The 22,216-nt window shown below is 49.3% G+C and overlaps 1 protein-coding gene across 4 annotated transcripts in view; it reads left to right on the top strand.

Annotated features, from left to right (window-relative positions):
* The window catches only part of LOC119209677 (nuclear receptor coactivator 2-like), a 30,463-nt gene extending 8,880 nt beyond the window's left edge, over positions 1 to 21,583 (top strand). For 2 of the 4 annotated variants that reach the window (XM_037459152.2, XM_037459151.2), the window contains exons 2-22: positions 3,901 to 4,014; positions 4,153 to 4,325; positions 5,804 to 5,907; positions 6,516 to 6,693; positions 6,919 to 7,071; positions 7,918 to 8,019; positions 8,111 to 8,251; positions 8,414 to 8,561; positions 9,349 to 10,438; positions 11,145 to 11,328; positions 11,434 to 11,634; positions 11,722 to 11,898; positions 11,971 to 12,088; positions 12,191 to 12,359; positions 12,453 to 12,776; positions 14,453 to 14,530; positions 14,619 to 15,012; positions 15,458 to 15,677; positions 15,756 to 15,891; positions 19,372 to 19,446; positions 19,567 to 21,583. In XM_037459152.2, coding sequence (XP_037315049.2) covers positions 3,920 to 4,014; positions 4,153 to 4,325; positions 5,804 to 5,907; positions 6,516 to 6,693; positions 6,919 to 7,071; positions 7,918 to 8,019; positions 8,111 to 8,251; positions 8,414 to 8,561; positions 9,349 to 10,438; positions 11,145 to 11,328; positions 11,434 to 11,634; positions 11,722 to 11,898; positions 11,971 to 12,088; positions 12,191 to 12,359; positions 12,453 to 12,776; positions 14,453 to 14,530; positions 14,619 to 15,012; positions 15,458 to 15,677; positions 15,756 to 15,891; positions 19,372 to 19,446; positions 19,567 to 19,578 — 4,272 coding nt within the window. In that variant the 5' untranslated portion in view covers positions 3,901 to 3,919 and the 3' untranslated portion in view covers positions 19,579 to 21,583. The remainder of the gene's footprint in view (positions 1 to 3,900; positions 4,015 to 4,152; positions 4,326 to 5,803; positions 5,908 to 6,515; positions 6,694 to 6,918; positions 7,072 to 7,917; positions 8,020 to 8,110; positions 8,252 to 8,413; positions 8,562 to 9,348; positions 10,439 to 11,144; positions 11,329 to 11,433; positions 11,635 to 11,721; positions 11,899 to 11,970; positions 12,089 to 12,190; positions 12,360 to 12,452; positions 12,777 to 14,452; positions 14,531 to 14,618; positions 15,013 to 15,457; positions 15,678 to 15,755; positions 15,892 to 19,371; positions 19,447 to 19,566) is intronic. The other 2 variants (XM_037459154.2, XM_037459153.2) reach the window with 2 other exon arrangements.
* The last annotated feature ends 633 nt before the right edge of the window (positions 21,584 to 22,216 follow it).

Raw genomic sequence — 22,216 nt, 5'->3', positions numbered from 1 at the left:
GTGTGTGTGTGTGTGTGTGTGTGTGTGTATCAGGTGGTTTGGGAGTAAAGTTTAATTTGCTAAATATCAGCAAACAAATGAAGTGTAAACGTAGGTTTCAGTTCTTAAACCGGTCCACTTCAGCAGTGAGCTTATGCTGTTATAAAATATAAAAGTAAAAAGCTGAACCCCCCCTCCCCCCCTCATCGGAGAAGCTTCACCACTTCATGGTGGGGGGGGGGTCAGGGGCTCTGTCTCTGTGTCTCTCTCTGTCTCTCACAGAATAGAGTGCTGGCCTCGATGTGCACACATGGGGAAGTGTGTGTGTGTGTGTGTGCTCTTAATCGAGTTAGCATCCAGGCCGGCTCGTTGGGTGTTATTGATTGCGGCCCATGATCGATCGTTCTTCTGACATGAAGCTCAGTGAGTCTCTGTCTGGTTCTTCTGAATCGCGGCTCCTCTCGTCCTGCTCCCTGTGGCCGACTCCGTAGTGAACGGCGTCATCACGTGACCCCATCGAACGCATCGAACGCGCCCCTCACTGGTTACCAGTGGCTGCCCGCATCCAGCTCAAAGCACTGGTGCCCACGTAGCATGCTGTGGATGGATGGGGTCCAGTCTCCATCCAGGACCTGGTGAAAGCCTCCATCCCAACATCAAGCTGCTTGTTCCTCCCTCACTGGACTAGATCTCCACTCTTTGCTGTCCTGCTCCTAAATGGTGGAAGGAGCTCTGTGATGACATCAGAACCACAGAGAGCCTTCACATCTTGACACTAAACACTAACACACTGTAGACCTTAAACTGGACTTATAATGGATCTTATCTATAACAAGTTGTACATCGGCTTATTTGCTGAAATGGCACTTTCTTGTTTCTGTTTCCTCAGGGTTTAAATGCACTTATTGTAAGTCGCTTTGATAAAAGCGTCCGCTAAACGCCATGTGATGGAATGTGCTGTGGTTACACGCATGGGGCCGTAACACTGTGCCTCCTGACGGAATTAACCTCGAGATTTAAAAAAAAAGACAAGCATCATTAAAACGTTGAGTGTAGGGACGGGTGGGGTGAGGGTGGGGTGAGGGTGGGCGTTTGCGCTCCATTCTGGCAGTTTGATCAAAAATAAGACAAAACGCGGGCCGGCAGGTGGAGGCGGTGATGAGCGCCTGGTTGTCGTGACGACGCGGATCTCCGGGCTCTTTGGTGCTCCTGGCGTCGCGTTGTGATGCCTCGCTGGAATGTCTTCAGGTCCATTCGGATTCCACTGATTGGAATCCGGTCAAAAGGTCGCTGTGACCTCACCAAACGGCAATATGCTAATTAGGGAAGACTTGACCTAGAAGTCAACTGATGACGTCAGACAGGAATGCCGTGTTTTGGGATTACTCTGCTCGCGTTAGAAACTCTTTTATGGTCTGGATGTTTGAATTATTGGAATCCAAAGGCTCGACACACAGAGGTAACATGAAGGCTGAGGAGATGCTCTGGAGGAGCAGAACCAGGCCCGAGCGCAGCAGACCCTCGTCATACACACAGGTCAAAGGTCAGCGGCTGCTGTTAAGGGTCTCGTAGCGCTTGGCCTCTGTGACAACAAGCTTCTCTTCCTTCACGCCGCTCTGCGTCCTCCTTCCACCCGGCGCTCTGTGTGCCACTCATCAAACTCCCACTTACTCCTACACCTTTATTTCCATACCCCCCCCCCCTGGCTGTAATACGACACCCCCCCCCAGTGCTTTTGTTACCTGTAGCATACCAGGAAGCTAGAGAGAGAGAGATGTGTTGCTGAAAGGCAGTTAGTCTGATACGGAGCCTCTTTTGAATGTTTGTAAGCTAATGATCGGAGGACAGAACCCTGCATGACGTCCTTTTCCTACCCAACGTTACTGAGTATTGTACATATGGACTTATGCACCTTTCATCTATGATGTCATTATTCCTTAAAACAAAAAACACACCTGTTGACGTGTCCCCCCCCCCCCCCCCCCCAACCCATAAAAACTGATTACCGACGGTTGCTATTGGAAACCAGAGTCGGCCCCATCGATCCCGCCTGGTTGTCCTGAATGGCCGGTTGGACCCTGTGGCCCCGTCTCAAATTGTTTTTAAATGGCTGCACTTTGTGGAGCTCTCTGATCACATTAGTGCTGAACAGGCCACATCGCTGTTGTTCATCGTGTGTGTGTGTGTGTGTGTGTGTGTGTGTGAGTGAGAGACGGACTCAGACATTCACCCAGGCTTGTGAGGTCACCCAGTTGGCCTCCCCATCATGACGTCATCTCGTGTGTCTGGTTCAATGTTTCTGAACTTTTTCTGTTAAATCCAGTTCTGAGGAGATTATTTGTTCTCCTGCTTTTAGTCCGAACTCCATACGATCCATCAGCCGGTCTTCCAACACATCTTTGGGGTTTTTCCCTGAAATAATAAATGTTGAGCAGCGGTTGAATCAGAGGATTCATTTTTTTTCTTTAATCTTCAATATATGGTCATTTGTTTCCTCGTGAACCAAAGTGGTTAGCTAACTATGCTAACGCTGCTAGCCTGGCTAACAGCAGACTGAGGACAGCCATGAACATTAAAGTCCTCCCCTACTGTAATTAGGCCGTCTTCCTCGGGACTTATTATCCTTCCCATTTTTCTCTCCCCCCTCCTCCCTCCCTCCCCCATCCAAACCCTCTTGGCTTAATGCACACTTCGCTCTTCCCGACCCGATGCCTCTACGTGTTCATCTCATTCTTTCCTCTCCTTCTTTACGTTTCCCTTCCACTTGACCTCTTTGGATCCATTGTTTCTCTCTCTCTCTCTCCCTCCCTGTTGTTTTTCCTCCCCCCTCCCGCCTTCATCTGCTGGGTGTCAGCCCCACAGAGCGGTTGTTATGTAACAGTCAGGTGACGAGCGGCCTTAAAGGACCAGCCTCTCCCCCATCCCCGTGTGAGCTGTGCTGTTTCACTTTGGGATCTCGTTAGAGGATCATCGGCCTTCTTCTAAACGTCGATCTACCAATTCAAACTGACCCCAGATCAATATCAATATGATTCACTTTTTGTTGTGTTGTCTTATTTGTCTCATTGTTACGTTTTGAGTCTTCTTCTTTAGCGTGTAACCTTCTGTGAAAAAGGGATTTGATGGAAAGAAAATGTATTATTGAACAATTTCCCCCGAACCTCCGAACGCTCTCAGCCAATCGCGGGATCAGCTGGACAGGTTGCCAGGTTGCCGTTAGCAACCATTTTCAGATATTGGCAGCTAAATTCTTGGCCTCTGGCACCACTTGTTACCATGAGGACTGCAGACTGCCCAACCTGCAGCCCAAAATACACCAATTTACATACCAGTTAAACCAACATGTGCAACTCGGGTTACTTGATGAGGGGGGGGGGGGGGTTGAAAAGTTCGACGTACTCGTCATCAACACAAACAACTGTGCAAATTGATTGATTGACAAAGAACCGGATGAACCGGAAGCTAAAACCAACATGCGGAGTGGAAGACAACCATCGCTGCGGTGTCCCTCGGGGGGGGGGGGGGGACGCGTCCAAAGGTTGTTGTCTTTACTTTTCCCCACTCGCCTCCTATCAGCTGACAGCGGCCTCCTCCCGCGGGCCGGTACAGCGACCATATGGTGCGACTGGGTTTTTTCCACCTGGCCGCACTTCTCCTCCTGCGATGTTCCTGAGGAGAGAAACGCCTCCCAACTGGCACCAATGTTTGTGGAGGAACAATCGGTGAATTAGCTGTTTCTGACTCAGGGTAATTATCTTCACCGGCTGGTTTCCCACCGGGCCGCCCCCCCCCCCCCCCCACACACATCGGCCCGCGGGCGCATCATCGGCAAAGAGGAGACGTTCACAGTTCCTCCTCTTTTTTCTTAGCGCGGCGATGAGTAGCAAACAGTGACCGACTCATCACATCCTCCCCCTGCAGGTGCTGATATTTGCTGAAGATGAGTAGCGGGGGGGGGAACACCCCGGAGCCCCCCAGAGGGGCAGAGTCTCTGAAGAGGAAGGACGGCCCGTCGGACCTCCTGCTGGGGCCCAGGTGAGGACTGCTGGAGCACTAATACATTGGGCTTATATAACCTGTTTGTTTTTCAGCTTGACGCATGAAGTTCTATAGAAAAACAAAGAGGGGGCTAATTGACCTCATCCCCACCCCCCCCCCCCCCCCCCCTCACAGCCCCAAGAGGAGCACCGAGCGGAGGAACCGGGAGCAGGAGAACAAGTACATCGAGGAGCTCGCCGAGCTGATCTTCGCCAACATCAACGACATGGACGACCTGAACGTCAAGCCGGACAAGTGCGCCATCCTCCAGGAGACGGTGAAGCAGATCCGCCAGATCAAGGAGCAGGGTGAGGAGGCCTCGGGGGGGTCTATGGAAGCAGAGTCTCTCCTCTGTCCTCTTTCTCATTGATCCGTCCTCATCAATATTGCTCCTTTCCTGTCTTCCTTTTCCATCTTTGGTCTTTCCTGTTCTCTTGTCATCTTCTTTCCTCGGGTCTTTTTCTTCTCTCTTCTGGTATCTTTATCCTCCTTGATATGACTTTTCCTTTCCTTTCTCCATCAAGCTTTCCTCTCTTTCTTTTTCTGTATTCCTGTAGTTTTCTCCCCTCACTTCTTGTCCTTCCCCGGTCCATTTTTGGTCCCTCATCAACCATCCGTGTCCTTTCCTTTCCAGTTCCTTCCTCTTTCCTTTTCCTGTAACCATCTCACATCACCTTTGACGTCTCCTTTCCTTACATCTCCTCTTTTCCTCATGCATTTTCCTTCTCTCCTTTCCTCATCACATTTCCTCCCGTCTCTCCATCGCCCCCCCCCCTGTGTCCCAGCGGTCAGCCAGTTGGTGTCCGCGTGTTTGCGTCTGAAAACAACAGCTGAATAAGCACACGCGCTGGCGCAGATGACGCACAAGTCACACAGCTGTGCCCCTCGCCACGGACGCGGCGCAGAAAGCGAGTCGGCGGCGAACCCGCGTCCCAGCGGAGTAACGGCGGCGATGCGAGCCGAGCCAGCGGCAACGAGATAAATAATAGATGAAAAGCATCAGCGGCTTTCTGTTTGTGCAGCAGAAAGGTCACAAACGCACACCGACCATTTCCAACGGTGCTCTGCGTCCTTGTGTTTCGACTTCAGTGTGTGTGTGTGTGTGTGTGTGTGCGTGGGCGGGGCTTCTGTGATTGACGGGTCAATACCAGGGCCCCTTTTTTAACGGCGTCCTTACTTTGCACCTCGAAGGCGTTGGCGCACAAGCCGACGGGGTGACATCGCCATGACAACGCCCTCGCGACCCGCGGCCTTCGATGCGTCTCTGGGATGCACGAGGGTACAAAGTAAAGAGTGAGCCTCCGTCTCCCTTGTTATGAAGCCGTTGCAGCTGTGAACATAGAGGCCCAAATCTGCCACATCAAGGGTCCACGGCGCCGCTGCGTCCATCGCATTCATTGATGCTGCAGGCCCCCACCCTGCCGGGGGCTGCTGCTGGCGCTGCAGTGACGGGGTGTGAGGTCCCACAACAGGAATGTCAGCTATGTGGCCTGATGGGGCCACGGGAGGCTTAACGGTCCGGTGGTACAAACCGGCCTCTTGTGTGTGTGTGTGTGTGTGCCAAACCTGCCACTCAAACCTCTGGGTCTGACGGTGCTTCGTCACATGAGTGGATTCCCTTTTTAATTAGTGAAAAAGTTTGAGACACTAATAGCTCATGGCCTCTTTTTGTGTTTTACTTGCACTTTATATTCTCTTCCTACAGAGAGATTCAATTTCATTTAAACCCCAAACATTTCAACCGTTTAAACCTCCATCTTCTCAAGTCTGTTATTTTTTTCTTCAGAAAAAGCTCCAGTGGCTGATGCTGAGGAGGTGCAGAAAGCCGACGTCTCCTCCTCAGGACCAGGGGTCATCGATAAGGACGCCCTCGGGCCCATGATGCTGGAGGTGGGTTCAGCCAAGTGTCAGTCCAAAGACCACAGGGACACGGAAGAGTGTCACCAGGCCCACGTGTGTGTGTGTGTGTGTGTGTGTGTGTGTGTGTGTGTGTGGTGACGTACAGCATGCGACCCATGCATGAGGTATAAATACCTCGCTGAAAAGCCAGATTAGCGAAGTAGGGGCTGAACACACACACACACACACACACAGACTATAAATAGCTTTCAGCATCCAGTGCGCTGGCCGAGGTGTCTGCTTGGAGATGCATCTCCTGCTGTCCACGAGCCATTCTACTCTATTTATCTCAGACCAGGAGGCTGCAGTGGACGCGTTGGCTCAAGGACCAATCACAGGCCGTATCCTGATGCCATGCTGCGTGCTGCTGCCTGTTCTGTTGGGTCCCGTGGTGGCAAACATAAGAATATACCTCTAGAAATAAAACGTGACGGGGAAAGTTTGAGTTGTGTTTAATGTATTTACAGCAGATAATTCCACGTTCATTTCTATTAATCTATTCTAATTAGCTTTGGGTTGAGGGTTCAGACTGACTTTAATTAACACTTAATCTCCCCTCGGCTTTCCTTTTACCTCCTCTGTCTTCCCCCCCCCCCCAGGCCCTGGACGGCTTCTTCTTCGTGGTCAACATGGAGGGCAGCATCGTGTTCGTCTCGGAGAACGTCAGCCAGTACCTGCGCTGCCAGCAGGAGGAGCTGATGAGCACCAGCGTGTACAACGTGCTGCACAAAGGGGACCACGCCGAGTTCTCCAAGAACCTGCTGCCCAAGAGCCTCGGTGAGAACCGCGTGGGGGGGGGGGGGGGGGGGGGGGGCGGCCTCCAGGCTCCGCCCACCGACCCACGCAAACAACAACCCGGTCAGCTGATCGGGGGGGTACGGCGCCCTCTCACTCTCCGGCGCCACGCATGAAGACACTTCCTGTCTCCCTCCGTCTTGTTTAGTTATTTTTAATTAAATTGACCCCCCCCCCTCTTTTTTTCAATGTCTTTTTCTCCTGCAGTCAGTCATCGCGGCGGCGACTCGTCCAACAGGAGCAGCCACACCTTCACCTGCCGCATGCTGGTGGACCCGCGGGCCTCGGACCAGCACCAGTACGAGACCATGCAGTGCTTCGCCGTGTCGGAGCCCAAGTCCATCCGGGAGGAGGCCGAAGGTCCGTCTCTCGTATTTATTTAAATACGGCTTCCTGCTTTCTTTTTCAACTCAATGTCTCTCTTTCTCCGTCATGTGGATTCTTCTTCTCCTCTTTACTCGTCCTGTTGCTTATTTTCTCTCTCTCGCTCTTTTGTTATCGCCCCATCTGCTTCCCAGGCTGTGTACTAATTATACTGATTATGATGTAGAACCGAGTGAACTGCACAGGACGTGGGTTTCTGTGTACCACATTAGCAAGAATTCAAAGCACAAGGAGCGACAGAGAGGTTTAAAGTACTGCCCGGATGGATGACATCATCACGAAGGATGTGCATCTCAGAGGAAACCTAATCGTCCAGTTAGCTTCAGTTGGTACACATTCATGTTTGGATGCGATTCCAAGTCGCTCAAACGGCCTTTTTTCTCTCCTTTCCGCGTCCTCCCATCTCCACTTCCTGTCATTTTCTCCCCCCCCCCCCTCTAAGTCTCTGGTGTCCTGTCCTCCTTCCATCACTTCTCCTCTCTGCTTTTCTTAATTAGCACGTGGCACTTTGTCAGCTTCCCATCTCATCTTATCGCACCAAAAAAAAATAGAGTCCGCCCAGCACGCTAATTTTAGATGTCTGACAACCAGATATGGTGCTAATCTCCCCCCTGACAAGGAGGAGGGGGGGGGGGGTGGTCTGCTGGACAGATTGAGGCTCAGCCTGAGTTTGATTGGGATCGAGGTGTCAGTGTTCCAACGCCTCCATGTGGTCGAGGGATTGAACCCGCTGCACCCCCCCCCCCCCCCTTAGTCTCCCATGTTGGTCCCATCACGCTGGAGAAAGGTCTGAGTGAGGGATGCTTGTTCCAAACCCTGCAGATTTCCAGTCGTGTCTGATCTGCGTGGCGAGAAGGGCCCCCGTCAGAGAGAGGCCCGTGATGCCCGCCTACGAGAGCTTCACCACGCGCCAGGACCTTCAAGGTAGGGCCGCGACCTGGGAGGCTCCACCCTGCCACCAGCTCCAGCAGCGCCTAACGACGGGTGAACACCCTCTTCCCCCCCCCCCCTACAGGTAAGATCACGTCGCTGGACACCAGTCAGCTGCGGGCCTCCATGAAGCCGGGCTGGGAGGACCTGGTGCGGCGCTGCATCAAGAGGTTTCACCTGCAGAATGAAGGGGAGATGTCCTTCGCTAAGAAGCACCAGCAGGACGGTGAGTGGGACGGGTTTGAGCCCCCCCCCCCCCTCAAGAACATTCAACTTCTCACTGCGTCTATGATCAGCTGTTTGCTCGTTGCACCTGTACATTCTTGAATGAGTACATCTTACTGTGTTAAAGTGTGGACCCCCCCCCCCCCCCCACTCGTCTCTGCAGTGTTGAGGAGCGGCCAGGCTCTCAGCCCCCTGTACAGGTTCTCCCTGGCCGACGGCACGGCGGTGTCGGCTCACACCAAGAGCAAACTGATCCGCTCGCCGGCCACCAGCGAACCGCAGCTCTACATGTCCCTGCACATCCTGCAGAGGTCTGTTCCTACATGAACACATGAACACATATCGGCCTGTTGTCATCACGTGACGTGTCATTTAGATCATTACGTCACGTTGTCCCCTCTCGGCGTTTCCTCTCTTGATTTGGACAAAGCGCATCGGGGACAAAGAGCCTCTTCTTCACAACCGCCGCCTTACGTATAGAAACAAGCTGACAGAAGAACTACCAGTCAGTCCGGCACACAGAAGCCCCCCCACACCCTGTCCCCCTCCCCCTCCCCCCCTCCTGGGGGAAGGACAGCCTTCCGGAAACAATGCCACAGCTGTTACCCGGTTGCTTTGGGGCATCAATGGCAACCTACTTTCTTTTTTTTTAACTTTCACACGTGTGTGAGAAGCCCGTCCTGCTCTCTTCTCTACTGTATGAGTCACACAACTTGAGTGGGGGGGGGGGGGTTTCTACCCAATCCCAAGCGAATGAAAAACCTCCTGACGTTACTTATTACAAACTCAATAATTCCATGTAAGGCTCTGTCAATCACAGTAAGCCCCGCCCTAAAGCATCCCCGGGTGTGTGGTCTATTTGCCTCAAAAGGACCATAAACGCCATGTTGTATTGAAGAAGACTTGGATTTACAGAATGAGACCATAAACTCGTGTTTACAATGTTTACTGGGGGAATAAATCAAGAGAGAATAAGAGTCATTTCCTCATAGACGTCTATGGGAGCAGAGGAGTCGCCCCCTGCTGGTCACTGCACAGAATGCAGCTTTGAGACAACATGCAGGTCTGATTGGTCCACCTGTTTTGTCTTGCTCACAGGGAGAACGCGAGCGCAGACATGCCGGGCGCTCAGAGTCCGGCCAAGCCGATGACACCGACCGGCGCGAGCGGCCCCTCCCCTTCCCCCGAGGCCAGCGTCACCGGCAGCACGCACCACGGTTTCGTGAGCGTCTCGGGTCGGGCGCCCACACCCCAGGCGCTCAGGCTGGCCAGCCCCTCGGCCCAAGGGAGCCCCAGCGTCACATCGGGGGCCCTGAGCGCCATGCTCTCGCCTCGCCATCGCCACAGCCCCGGCATGGCGGCCAGCAGCAGCAGCGGCTGCAACAGCCCCCGCATGCAGCACGCCTCCGGCCCTTTCTCTCCCGCAGCCGGACTCCACTCGCCCACGTCCGTGTGCAGCAGCGCGGGAACCAGCCACGCGTTCAGCTCGCTGAGCGCTCTGCAGGCCCTCAGCCAGGGCCACAGGGTCCCCCGGGGAGTCCCCGAGGGGCCCGACGGAGACAACAACTCCAGCCTGGAGGCCGACCTGTTGGGAACCTTTGCGCAGCAGCCGGGCCCGGTGTCCCCGAACCGGGACGGCGATCAGGAGACGGGTGGCGCCGGGGAAATGGGCGACGCCCCCAATTGCCTTCTGAACACAAAGGGCCACACCAAGCTGCTGCAGCTCCTCACCACGAAGTCGGAGTCCCCCGACCCCTGCCCGTCCCCATCGCCGGGGGACGAGCAGACCTGCAAGGACCAGCCGGGGGGGGGCGGCGGCGGCGGCGCCTCGGGGCACGACGGCCACCCCACCTCGCTCAAGGAGAAGAACAAGATCCTCCACAAGCTGCTGCAGAACGGCGCCTCGCCCGTGGAGTTGGCCAAGCTGACGGCGGAGGCCACCGGGAAGGACGCCGCGGGTCCCGAGTCGTCCTCGGGGGACAACATGGCCGCCCTGGGCGAGCTCTTCGTGAAGCAGGAGCCGGGGAGCCCCAAGAAGAAGGACAACGCGCTGCTGCGCTATCTGCTGGACAGGGACGACAACGGCGTCCCGGACAAAGCCGTCAAGACGGAGCCCGGCGACGCCCCCCCCCCACTGCCCGCCGTCAAGGCGGAGCCGCAGGGGGGCGACTTCGACGCAGCCGCGCAGGTCAGTGACATTCGCCGCTGTCTCAGTCCACCAGGCGGACGTGAGACAAAGCGTGTGTGTGTGTGTGTGTGTGTGTGGAAAAGTCTGTTGGGAGTGTTTTTACACGCGTGTGGGGGGGGGGGCAGCCATTCAGAGGACAGATGGATTTGTCTCGGGAGAACAAGCGTCCTTTATTATTCACCCGGGTGGAGAGAGATCGAGTGGCAGCTCTAAAAAAACTACTGAAACTTTTGGAAACTTTGTTTAACTGCTCTTTGATTACAGATATCAGTATTTCTGAATGGTTCTTTGACCTATTCACCAAAAACTTAGTGAAAAGTGTGTGTGTGTGTGTGTGTGTGTGTGTGTGTGTGTGTTGCACAGAGCAATGACTGTGTCTTACTGTACATCACACATGACCTCATTAGTGCCGGTGCCAGTTTATTTTTAGCTCCTCCTCTATTCATCAGCCAAACAGCCGCAGGAAACTCTCACACTGTGTGTGTGTGTGTGTGTGCGTGTGTGTGTGTGTGTGTGTGTGTGTGTGTGTGTTGGGTTGAATTACACTGTAATACTGAGGGGAGTTTCAGTCTTATGAAACAAACAGAACAAAGACTAACTTACATAAATAGTTATAGTAGAAGCAACTGAAACCTTTAACGTGTGATTGAAGTCCTGAATAAGCCCCCCCCCCCTCCACCGCCCCCCCCCCATGTGCTGCTCTCAGGCCATCGAGCTGGAGGACCTGCTGGAGGACCTGCAGAGCGGCGCCCAGCAGCAGCTGTTCGCTGGCCGGCCGGCGTCCTCCGCCGTGGACAAACAGAGCATCATCAGCGACATCCTGCAGATGACGGACGGCGGCGGAAGCCCCCCCAACCATCACAGAGCCTTTCCTCCCAGCGGCGCCGCAGGTACGTCACCCGGGGTGTGAGTGAGTGAGTAGGGGGGACAGGTGAGTGTGACGAGCAGGTGAACAGAATGAACTGATTATGTTTTTTTCGTGTTCCTCATCGCAGGCTTTAACAGCGCCAGGCCGGGCCAGCCGGGTCGAGGCCCTGCTCCGGTGAGGATGGCCTCCCTGGACGGCGGCGTGGGCCCCAACGGCAGCAGGCCGTTCCCCCCCCAGCACAGGAACAACGGGCCCTACTCCTTAATGCAGCAAGGCATGATGGGAAACAACGCTGGCATGGCCAACCAGGCCGGGATGGCCAACGCAGGTCAGGAGGGGTCATGTGTTCATTGATGCTCCGCCCATTTGTTTTATGGTTCCGTATCATAATGAAAATCTGTCCTTACCCAAACAGGCATGCTGAGTATGCGAGGATCCATGCAGCAGGGCTGGGGTCCCCAGGGGCCCATGGGGCCCGGCGGGGGGCCAATGATGGGCCAAGGGGTGGGGCCGAGTCGGATGGCCCCCAACGTGCACAGCAGAGGCCCCCCCGGGTCCAGAGGCGCGGCCGGCGTGCAGATGATGAGCAGCGGTGAGGAGGCGGGGAAACGAAAGCCGCGAGCCGACTCCCTTCAAAGCTGACCCCCCCATGTTTCCCTTCCAGGGTCCGAGATGGAGATGTCAAACGCCGCCGCCTACGCTCAGCAACAGGCTCCGCCCAATCAGACCGCGCCCTGGACCCACCGCATGATGTCCGTGGACCACTACGGGAACCACAGCAGGTGCTGCAGCATTTCGACCCGGCGCTCGGCTCCGTGTGCGTGCGTGTGTGTGGGGGGGGGGGGCGTGACGTGACCATAACGTTTGAGATGCCGTCCTCCCAGGCCGGCGTACGGCGCCCCCCAGGAGGACGGGATGCGGTGCTGCGGCCAGGGGCCCGAGGGCCCCCCGGACGAGGGCGCCCTGCTGCGCCAGCTGTGCTCGGTGTTGAAGGACTACGAGGGTCTGGAGGAGATCGACAAGATGCTGGGCATCCCGACTCTGGCTGGTCAGGTGAGGCCGGGAGCCAATGAGAGGCCGTCCTCGCCAGAATAAAATGTATATGTATTTTTACACTTCACCAACTGATTCCCCTCCCCCACCCAGCAGGGCCCCGTGCCGGACCAGGACCAGTACCTCGGCTCCTCGGACCCGGCGGCCTCCATGAAGCATTTTCTGTACAGTCAACACTACGGCGCCCCCCCGGGTTACGGGTCGGCGCCCCCCGACGGCGGCTTCCACGGCCCGTCTGTGAGCAGCCACATGGGGCCCCAGAGGATGGCGCCCGGCGGCTACCCCCCCATGATGAGGATGGCGGGGGGCGCGGGGCCCAGGCCGGTTGGGACCCGGCCGGGGGGCCCCGGTCCAGGGGGGCCGCCTCAGCCCAACAACCTGAGGCTGCAGCTGCAGCACCGGCTCCAGGCCCAGCTGGTACGTTCCCTTAAAGAACGGGTTTCCTTCTTTAGAACAAATGTGCTGCAGCTTTCTGCTCCGTCAGCAACCCGCTGCTGAGACACGCGTGACATGTGACTCACTCACTCACTCGCTCACTCATAAATATGATTGCATGCACAGACTGCACCCTTTGTGACTGACCCCATTTCCCATAATGTTCCTCTTTGTGATTCTCCATAAAGGTTCTTAAACTTTATCTGTTCATGTCATTGTCACATGTTTCATTGTCACATGTTTCATTGTCACATGTTCCAAGGAATCCCTCAATTATCAACAGTTCATCTTAACGGGGTTGATTGTAATATACACTCACCGGCCACTTTATTAGGTACACCTGTCCAACTGCTCGTTAACACTTAATTTCTAAGCAGCCAATCACATGGCGGCAACTCAGTGCATTTAGGCATGTAGACATTGTCAAGACAATCTCCTGCAGTTCAAAGCGAGCATCAGTATGGGGAAGAAAGGTGATTTGAGTGACTTTGAACGTGGCATGATTGTTGGTGCCAGAAGGGCTGGTCTGAGTATTTCAGAAACTGCTAATCTACTGGGATTTTCACGCACAACCATCTCTAGGGTTTACAGAGAATGGTCCGAAAAAGAAAAAACATCCAGTGAGCGGCAGTTCTGTGGGCGGAAATGCCTTGTTGATGCCAGAGGTCAGAGGAGAATGGCCAGACTGGTTCGAGCTGATAGAAGGGCAACAGTGACTCAAATAACCATCCGTTACAACCAAGGTGGGCATAAGAGCATCTCTGAACGCACAGTACGTCCAACTTTGAGGCAGATGGGCTACAGCAGCAGAAGACCACACTGGGTGCCACTCCTTTCAGCTAAGAACAGGAAACTGAGGCTACAATTTGCACAAGCTCATCGAAATTGGACAATAGAAGATTGGAAAAACGTTGCCTGGTCTGATGAGTCTCGATTTCTGCTGCGACATTCGGATGGTAGGGTCAGAATTTGGCGTCTACAACATGAAAGCATGGATCCATCCTGCCTTGTATCAACGGTTCAGGCTGGTGGTGGTGGTGTCATGGTGTGGGGAATATTTTCTTGGCACTCTTTGGGCCCCTTGGTACCAATTGAGCATCGTTGCAACGCCACAGCCTACCTGAGTATTGTTGCTGACCATGTCCATCCCTTTATGACCACAATGTACCCAACTTCTGATGGCTACTTTCAGCAGGATAATGCGCCATGTCATAAAGCTGGAATCATCTCAGACTGGTTTCTTGAACATGACAATGAGTTCGCTGTACTCAAATGGCCTCCACAATCACCAGATCTCAATCCAATAGAGCATCTTTGGGATGTGGTGGAACGGGAGATTCGCATCATGGATGTGCAGCCGACAAATCTGCGGCAACTGTGTGATGCCATCATGTCAATATGGACCAAACTCCCTGAGGAATGCTTCCAGCACCTTGTTGAATCTATGCCACGAAGAATTGAGGCAGTTCTGAAGGCAAAAGGGGGTCCAACCCGTTACTAGCATGGGGTACCTAATAAAGTGGCCGGTGAGTGTATGTAATAATACACCAGAAGGAACTGCCTTCTCACTGTGTTTAGACTGCCCCCTGGTGGAGACTTCAGGAGAAACAGCTTCTGTATAAATTGATGCTGATCTCCCTCCCCTCCCTCCCCTGTAGAACCGCCACCCGATGGTGAACCAGATGAGTGGAGTGTCCAATATGAATCTACCTCTAAGGGCTAACATACCAAACCAGGTCAGTCTATAAATATATATATATATATATATATGAAAGAAAGAACTTGATTGGCTTAAATAGCTCCTCCCTCTTTTCCTCCCTGCAGGGAACCCTCAACGCTCAGATGCTGGCCCAGCGTCAGCGCGAGTACCTCAGCAACCATCTCCGCCAACGCCAGCAGCAGCACGTGCACCAGCAGCGCGCCATGATGATACGCACACAGGGCATCAACGCGCCCAGCGGGGGCTCCGCCCCCACGCTGATGCCCATGGGCGGCACCAACCCGCGGTTACCGCAGGGCAACCCGCAGCAGTTCCCCTACCCGGGCTCCAGCTACGGTACCGGCCTGCCCTCCCCTCCTCCGCCCCCTCACCCCGGCTCCTCCAGCCCCTTCTCCTCCCCCCTCTCCCCCGGCCATCACCTGATGGGAAGTGTGGGCGGGCAGTACGGGGTGATGAGCCCCCCCTTGCAGCACGGCGCCTACCAGTTCAGCAGCTCAGGTACATGACCCCGGCACTCAGGTGCACTCGTGTAAGTTCTGTCCTCTCTGCAGCCGATTGGATGAGGCAGTCCTCTCTGCAGCTGATTGGATGAGGCGGTCCTCTCTGCAGCTGATTGGATGAGGCGGTCCTCTCTGCAGCTGATTGGATGAGGCGGTCCTCTCTGCAGCTGATTGGATGAGGCGGTCCTCTCTGCAGCTGATTGGATAGAAAAGGGTTCTAAGGGTTTTTTACAAACGGTTCGACAAAGAGCTTCTTTTCGTCGGGTTGCTCATCAATCCGTGCTCTGTCCGTGTGAGTCATAATAATCCTGGATAGTGTGAAGGATCTAGTGAAGCAGCAGGTAAACGTGAGGCTGTGAGGTTGACATGGGTGCCTGCTTAGCCCCCCCCCGGTCAGACCGCTCCATGCTGCTGATGGCCGTGTCGTCCTCTTCGATCTGCAGGGATGAGCCAGCAGCAGCAGATGCACCAGGACCCGGCGGCGGGTTTCCCGTGCGGCTCCGCGAGCCCTCAGAGCCCCCTGCTGTCCCCCAGGATGGGTCCAGGTCAGGGCCCCATTCTGCAGCAGAACCAGGGCCAAGCGCAGACCCAGGGCCCCAACCTGAGGGCGGCGCCGGCCTACCAGGGGAGCGGCGGCTGGCCCCAACCCGCCAACGTCAACAGGTGACGGCACCTCATCTCCACCGCCATGTTTCTCCTGCTCTTTGGTGTGCGTCTCTGACCCGGTTCTCCTCCTTCCAGCGGGTTCCCCCAACAGGCCCAGTCTCAGTACTCCACACAGGCCAATGGAGGGATGTACAACAACAACAACAGCGTGAACCTGGGAGTCATGGTCAACAGCTTGAGCCACATGTCGGGACAGATGAGCACAGAGCAGGTGGGTGGGGGGGGGGGGGGGGGGGAGGACCTCAGTCAAAAAGTATTAAGTCAATTTTTTTTTACAACGAATAGTCTAAAAAAGTCAAACACTGTATTATCTAGAAAAATGTTTCGAAAAAAAGAAAGTCCAAAAATGTTGAATAAAAAAATGTTTTAAAAAAGTCAAAAGATATTAGGTCAAAAATGTTTGTTTTTTTAAGTTAAAATATATTGGGTGAGAAAATGCTGAATAGCTCCAATAAAATACAAAAATAATTTGAAGAGTTCACATTTTAAAAAAAGTAAGTCAAAAAGTATTAGGTCAAATATTTTTAGAAAAAAAAGTCAAACACTGTATTACCTAGAAAATTTTGTTTGAATAAAGAAAGTCCAAAAATGTTGAATAAAAAATGTTTTTAAAAAGTCAAAAGATATTTGGTCCCAAATGTTTTTTAAAAAAAGTTGAAATTCGTTGGGTCAAAATTAAGGGCAAAATATGTTTTGGAAAAAAAGTATATTATCTCAAATGTTTTAAAAAAAAGTAAAGATTAGGTTGAATTTTTTTCAAAAAAACACTTATCTAGAAAAATGGTTTAAAAAAGAAAAGTCCAAAAATTTGACATCGAAAAAGGTTTATTAAAAAGTCAAAGGATATTAGGTCAAAAATGTTTTTTTTTTTTAAGTTGAAATATATTGGGTCAGATAATGCTGAATAGTTCCAATAAAATACAAAAATAATTTGAAGAGTTCACATTTTAAAAAAAGTAAGTCAAAAAGTATTAGGTCAAATATTTTTAGAAAAAAAAGTCAAACACTGTATTACCTAGAAAATTTTGTTTGAATAAAGAAAGTCCAAAAATGTTGAATAAAAAATGTTTTTAAAAAGTCAAAAGATATTTGGTCCAAAATGTTTTTTTAAAAAAGTTGAAATTCGTTGGGTCAAAATTAAGGGCAAAATATGTTTTGGAAAAAAAGTATATTATCTCAAATGTTTTAAAAAAAAGTAAAGATTAGGTTGAATTTTTTTCAAAAAAAACACTTATCTAGAAAAATGGTTTGAAAAAGAAAAGTCCAAAAATTTGACATCGAAAAAGGTTTATTAAAAAGTCAAAGGATATTAGGTCAAAAATGTTTTTTTTTTTTAAGTTGAAATATATTGGGTCAGATAATGCTGAATAGTTCCAATAAAATACAAAAATAATTTGAAGAGTTCACATTTTAAAAAAAGTAAGTCAAAAAGTATTAGGTCAAATATTTTTAGAAAAAAAAGTCAAACACTGTATTACCTAGAAAATTTTGTTTGAATAAAGAAAGTCCAAAAATGTTGAATAAAAAATGTTTTTAAAAAGTCAAAAGATATTTGGTCCAAAATGTTTTTTTAAAAAAGTTGAAATTCGTTGGGTCAAAATTAAGGGCAAAATATGTTTTGGAAAAAAAGTATATTATCTCAAATGTTTTAAAAAAAGTAAAGATTAGGTTGAATTTTTTTCAAAAAAAACACTTATCTAGAAAAATGGTTTGAAAAAGAAAAGTCCAAAAATTTGACATCGAAAAAGGTTTATTAAAAAGTCAAAGGATATTAGGTCAAAAATGTTTTTTTTTTTTAAGTTGAAATATATTGGGTCAGATAATGCTGAATAGTTCCAATAAAATACAAAAATAATTTGAAGAGTTCACATTTTAAAAAAAGTAAGTCAAAAAGTATTAGGTCAAATATTTTTAGAAAGAAAAGTCTAAAAAAGTCAAACACTGTATTACCTAGAAAAATGTTTCGAAAAAAGAAAGTCCAACAATGTTGAATAAAAAAATGTTTTAAAAAAAGTCAATAGATATTTGGTCCAAAATGTTAAAAAAAAAAAGTTGAAATATGTTTGGTCAAAATTAACGGCAAAATATGTTTTGAAAAAAAAGCATATTATCTCAAATGTTTTTAAAAAAAGTCAAGATTAGGTTGAATTAAAAAAAAAAAATATCTAGAAAAATGTTTTGAAAAAGAAAAGTCCAAAAATTTGACATTGCAAAAGGTTTATTAAAAAGTCAAAAGATATTAGGTCAAAAATGTTGTTTTTTTTTAAGTTGAAATATTTTGGGTCAGAAAATGCTGAATCGAAATTATGACTTAAGAAAGTCGAAATTATGACTTAAAAAGTCAAAATTATGACTTAAGATATGCGCATGCGCAGCTTCCAAAGGTCAAACGTTTTTCTAGCCACTGACTATGTGCAATTATTTGACAAGTACAAAAAACAGCCTCTAAGCTCCAGTAGCCGATGGCGTAAGGCATCCGTCCTGGATATGTTGTTATTTTGCTCGACATGGTTCGAATCCAGGTTGTGGCGATCTTTCATTAATATATATTTTCTTGAATTACTTTCTTAAATGTCTGTGATGCACGTCACTGTATGACCGTCTGAACATAAAATCCTCTTATGTCCAAATGTTTCGGTGGTTCCAGGCTGCAGCCTCGCGAAAAAAGTATCGATACACATGTTTGCATGTGTTCCATGATACGCCCACCAAACCAGTTGTCTTGGCTCACCCTGAACCAAAAGGTTTTCTTGCCACTGACGATGTGCAACTTAATAAGACGTATTGAAATCAGCAGCCGCACCGGACAGCTCGGTTGACCGACGGCGTAGCGCCGCTGTCTTATAAAGTGTTTCTGCTTTGCTCGACTGCATGGGTCGAATCCAGGTTGCGGCGATCTTTTAATAAATGTATGTTCTTGTATGTTCTGTATTTCTTTATACGTGGCAGTGATGTAGTGCTCACTTATACAATCGTAATCGCTGCATTGGATATGGGATGCATTTTGAACATTTTCAGCAATATGTTTGCGAATGTGTGACAGATCAGGTGACCGAGGCAGACAACACCTGCCTGTCGGGGCAAAACAAACACGCACGCGTAGCCAAACCAGTAGGTTCAAAAACCAGTAGCTATGTTGATGTTGCTGTAACGTCATCCCCCTTTGAGGAATACAGAAAACACATCCCTGATTACTAACAGTATTAATTTCCGTGTATGAATCAACATCACAAAGGATAGCGTATACATTGCAAAACCAGCGACGTTGTGACCGCGTCACGGAAGCTGCGCATGCGCATATCTTAAGTCATAATTTCGACTTTTTAAGTCATAATTTCGACTTTCTTAAGTCATAATTTCGACTTTCTTAAGTCATAATTTAGACTTTCTAACCCTTCTTTTTTTTGTTTGTGGCGGAAATGGGCTTCCATAGAATAGCTCAAATAAAATCCGAAAACAATTTGAAGAGTTCACAAAAAAAAAAAATGTTGGGTCGCGAAAAATGTCATGGAATAAAATGTTAACAAATATTCTATAAAAAACATTTTTGAAAAAGGATGATATATGTTGGGCCAAAAAACACTGAAAAAAGTAAATCTGTACGGGAAAGGAATATAAATAAGTACAGTAAAAAATATTAGTTTTTCAGCAAAGGGAAAAGTTCATGCTGTGGTCCTTTGTTGTGACGCAGGGGAGGGACGGCGGCCTGATCCTGGACCAGCTGGCGGGGATGGACATGATGACGCAAGAGGGCGAAGCCAGTTCTGTAGGTTAAAAGATCTTCTCCCACTTCACACACGTCGGGGGAAGCTCATCACGACGCAGCTTCGGTTTCGTTCCCAGTGGATTGTGGGAATAATGCGTTTCTCTTTTGTCGCTTTGACAGAATTTCTGCTGACCCCGGCTGTGAGAGCAGCGAGGAGACCACCGTGTGTGTGTGTGTGTGTGTGTGTGCGTGAAGGCTACACAACCGTGTGTGTCTGTGTGAATCCAAAACACTGGAGAAATGAAACCTCCTGGATTTCATCTTTTACGGTTCCATTTTGGAAACCTGACTGGAAACGTCAAATGAGAACGTTTGGGATGAAATATTTTACAGGTATTTATAGTTTTGAAGAAGTTTTTAGAGATTCTTTGTACAAAGCGAAAATAATCAAGAATATCTTTATGTTTAAGAAAATCTCTCAACGGTACATTCTGATGTCATTTTTAAAATTAATATATTTCAAGTGCTGTAGTTACAAGGGACCTGTTTCCCTGTTTGATGACTCTTTGAATGAAGGTGTGTGTAGATTGTGTACATACTTAGATTCCTCTATGTCTGAGTTTTATTCCAACGACTGGGAGCGGAAATATTTGATTGGTTGAATGAAACCTCAGTGGGCGGAGCTTAAAAAACGAAAGGCAATGACAGAGAGGGTCATTTAATTTGGCTTTCTTAATAAAAGTCACTCAATAGTTGCTCTAGATTTGATAAAAATATTTATCAAGATATACCTAAAGTACCAAGGTAAAATCATTATTATTATTATCGATTTGTTCATCAGATTAATGCTGCAGCTCTTTAAGCTTAATTACTTTATATGTTTTGTTGATTTACATTTTGTGACCACTGCTGTCCAAGTATCCCAGTAAAGAGAACAAATAAATCCCACGTATCGCATTAAAAGGAACATCGTTAAACGTGTGATTCGGAAGTTTTAAGTCTTCTTCTCCGCCTCGTGAGACCAATCAGAGGATTTCTGCCTCTGAACCCAAAAAACAAAGCTTCATTAAAAGGTGCTTTTAAGAAGTGAAGCGACTGAGGAGCCGTTCTGTCTGCAGGGGGAATCTGTTAAAGGTGCAGCGCGGAGGATTCAGAGAGCTTCCTGTGAGGGGGGGGGGCACAAACAGCATGGTGAATGGTGCATGTGGCTCCTCGCTGTAACCGTGTGGAAAGAACTGACTTCAAAGTGGATTCTGTTCTTTTTTCTTCTTATAAGTTGTTTGTTTTTATCTTTTGTCTCTTTCAGCTTTCGATACAGTACGTCACGGAGTACTAGACGTATATATTTATATAAATTGAAGTACCTTAAGATGCTGAAGGGGACGCAAAATGCCTTAGGTCTGTTTAAGTCGTCATACTGTCACTGTAACCCCCCCCCCCCCCTCGACCCCCCCACTACCTGGCTTTAGATTTCTTTTCCCTTGATGAGCACAAGCTGAAGTTACAATAATACTAATTACAGTAATTACATTTCCCAATATGTAATAATAATGTCGGGGAGGAGCTGAGCAGTTATCAGGTTATCACAGATGTGCACCTCCCATAATTCACTTCACGTGTCATTCAGCTGACGCTTTTATCCAAAGCGACTTACATTTCATTATAATCAGGGACACTTCAACATGTCACATGGGGTTAAACAGTTTGAATGTTTGAGACTAAACAGAAGGGATGTAAGAACTAAACACTGGAATGGCTTCACAGAGCTGATTAATATTGAATTTGTTGGATTGTATTTCCTAATTAAGGAAATGTCCAGCTCACTTCTGTGTTTCACCACCAGGAGGCGCCAGAGTGCAACAGGTTCTTTTTCATCTTTAAATGAGACAAATCAGTGAATGTGAATGATTTCTCCTTTTTAGAAGGATACTTTATTATTATTAGGATTATTATGATTGATGTCATTCCCCAGCAGAGTGCAGGAGGTTCCTCCCCAGAGGTCAAAGGTCACCGGTGGCGGTGCTTTTATTTCACCCTGGCCGCCCCGGGGGCTCGTGTTCGATGTCTCGCGGGTGTTTTTATGCAAAAGTCCTGACGTTCACACCACTTTATGCAAGCCGTCGACTCCAATGATGCTTTTGCCAATGCTGCGTTAATTTATGATTCATGCTGCTGTAAATAAATTATTTTTATTGAGCCGGGCCGCCTTTTGTCCATTTATTTCTCCTCCCTCCATTGATTTTTTTTATTTTTATGTGCACTACTCACACTCAGTTATGTAAGCAGTGCTCGACCCACAGAGCCGTGTGTGACGACCTCATAGAGCAGCAGGAGCATTTATAGAAATACATTTTTCTCTTTTTATTCCCGTTTGATTACATCATACGTATGACGTCATACGTATGAAAGTGCACCAAACTCATCATGTTGTGAGGATGAAGGGCCAGAACACAACGTGGGGTTCTAAATATAAAATGAACTATCTACTAATATATCTGAATTGTTCCACCAGGGAGGGAGCGGTGAAGACGTGTCGCCGAGTTGCATTATGGGAAGTGTAGGATTCCGCATATTGGAGCTTGACCCCGGATTAGATGTTAACAAAAGTCAGGTTGAGATTCTTACTTTATGACTTTATGAATCAAATCTCCTTCTCAGATTTCACGTTGACGAGCTTCAAAGACGACCAAACGTTCACAGCGCAACGTGTGGATTCAATGTAACAGTGTGGAGGACACGTTCGTATTCAGAAATCACTTTTTCAAATGTCAAGTTGGTATTTCGGAGCGAGCACGCACACACACACATATACACACACACATATTGACCC

The sequence above is a fragment of the Pungitius pungitius genome, chromosome 15, assembly GCF_949316345.1.
Source record: "Pungitius pungitius chromosome 15, fPunPun2.1, whole genome shotgun sequence".
Classification (NCBI taxonomy): domain Eukaryota; kingdom Metazoa; phylum Chordata; class Actinopteri; order Perciformes; family Gasterosteidae; genus Pungitius; species Pungitius pungitius.
Note: the sequence above shows the minus strand (reverse complement) of the source record. Positions and strands in the feature narration are given on the sequence as shown.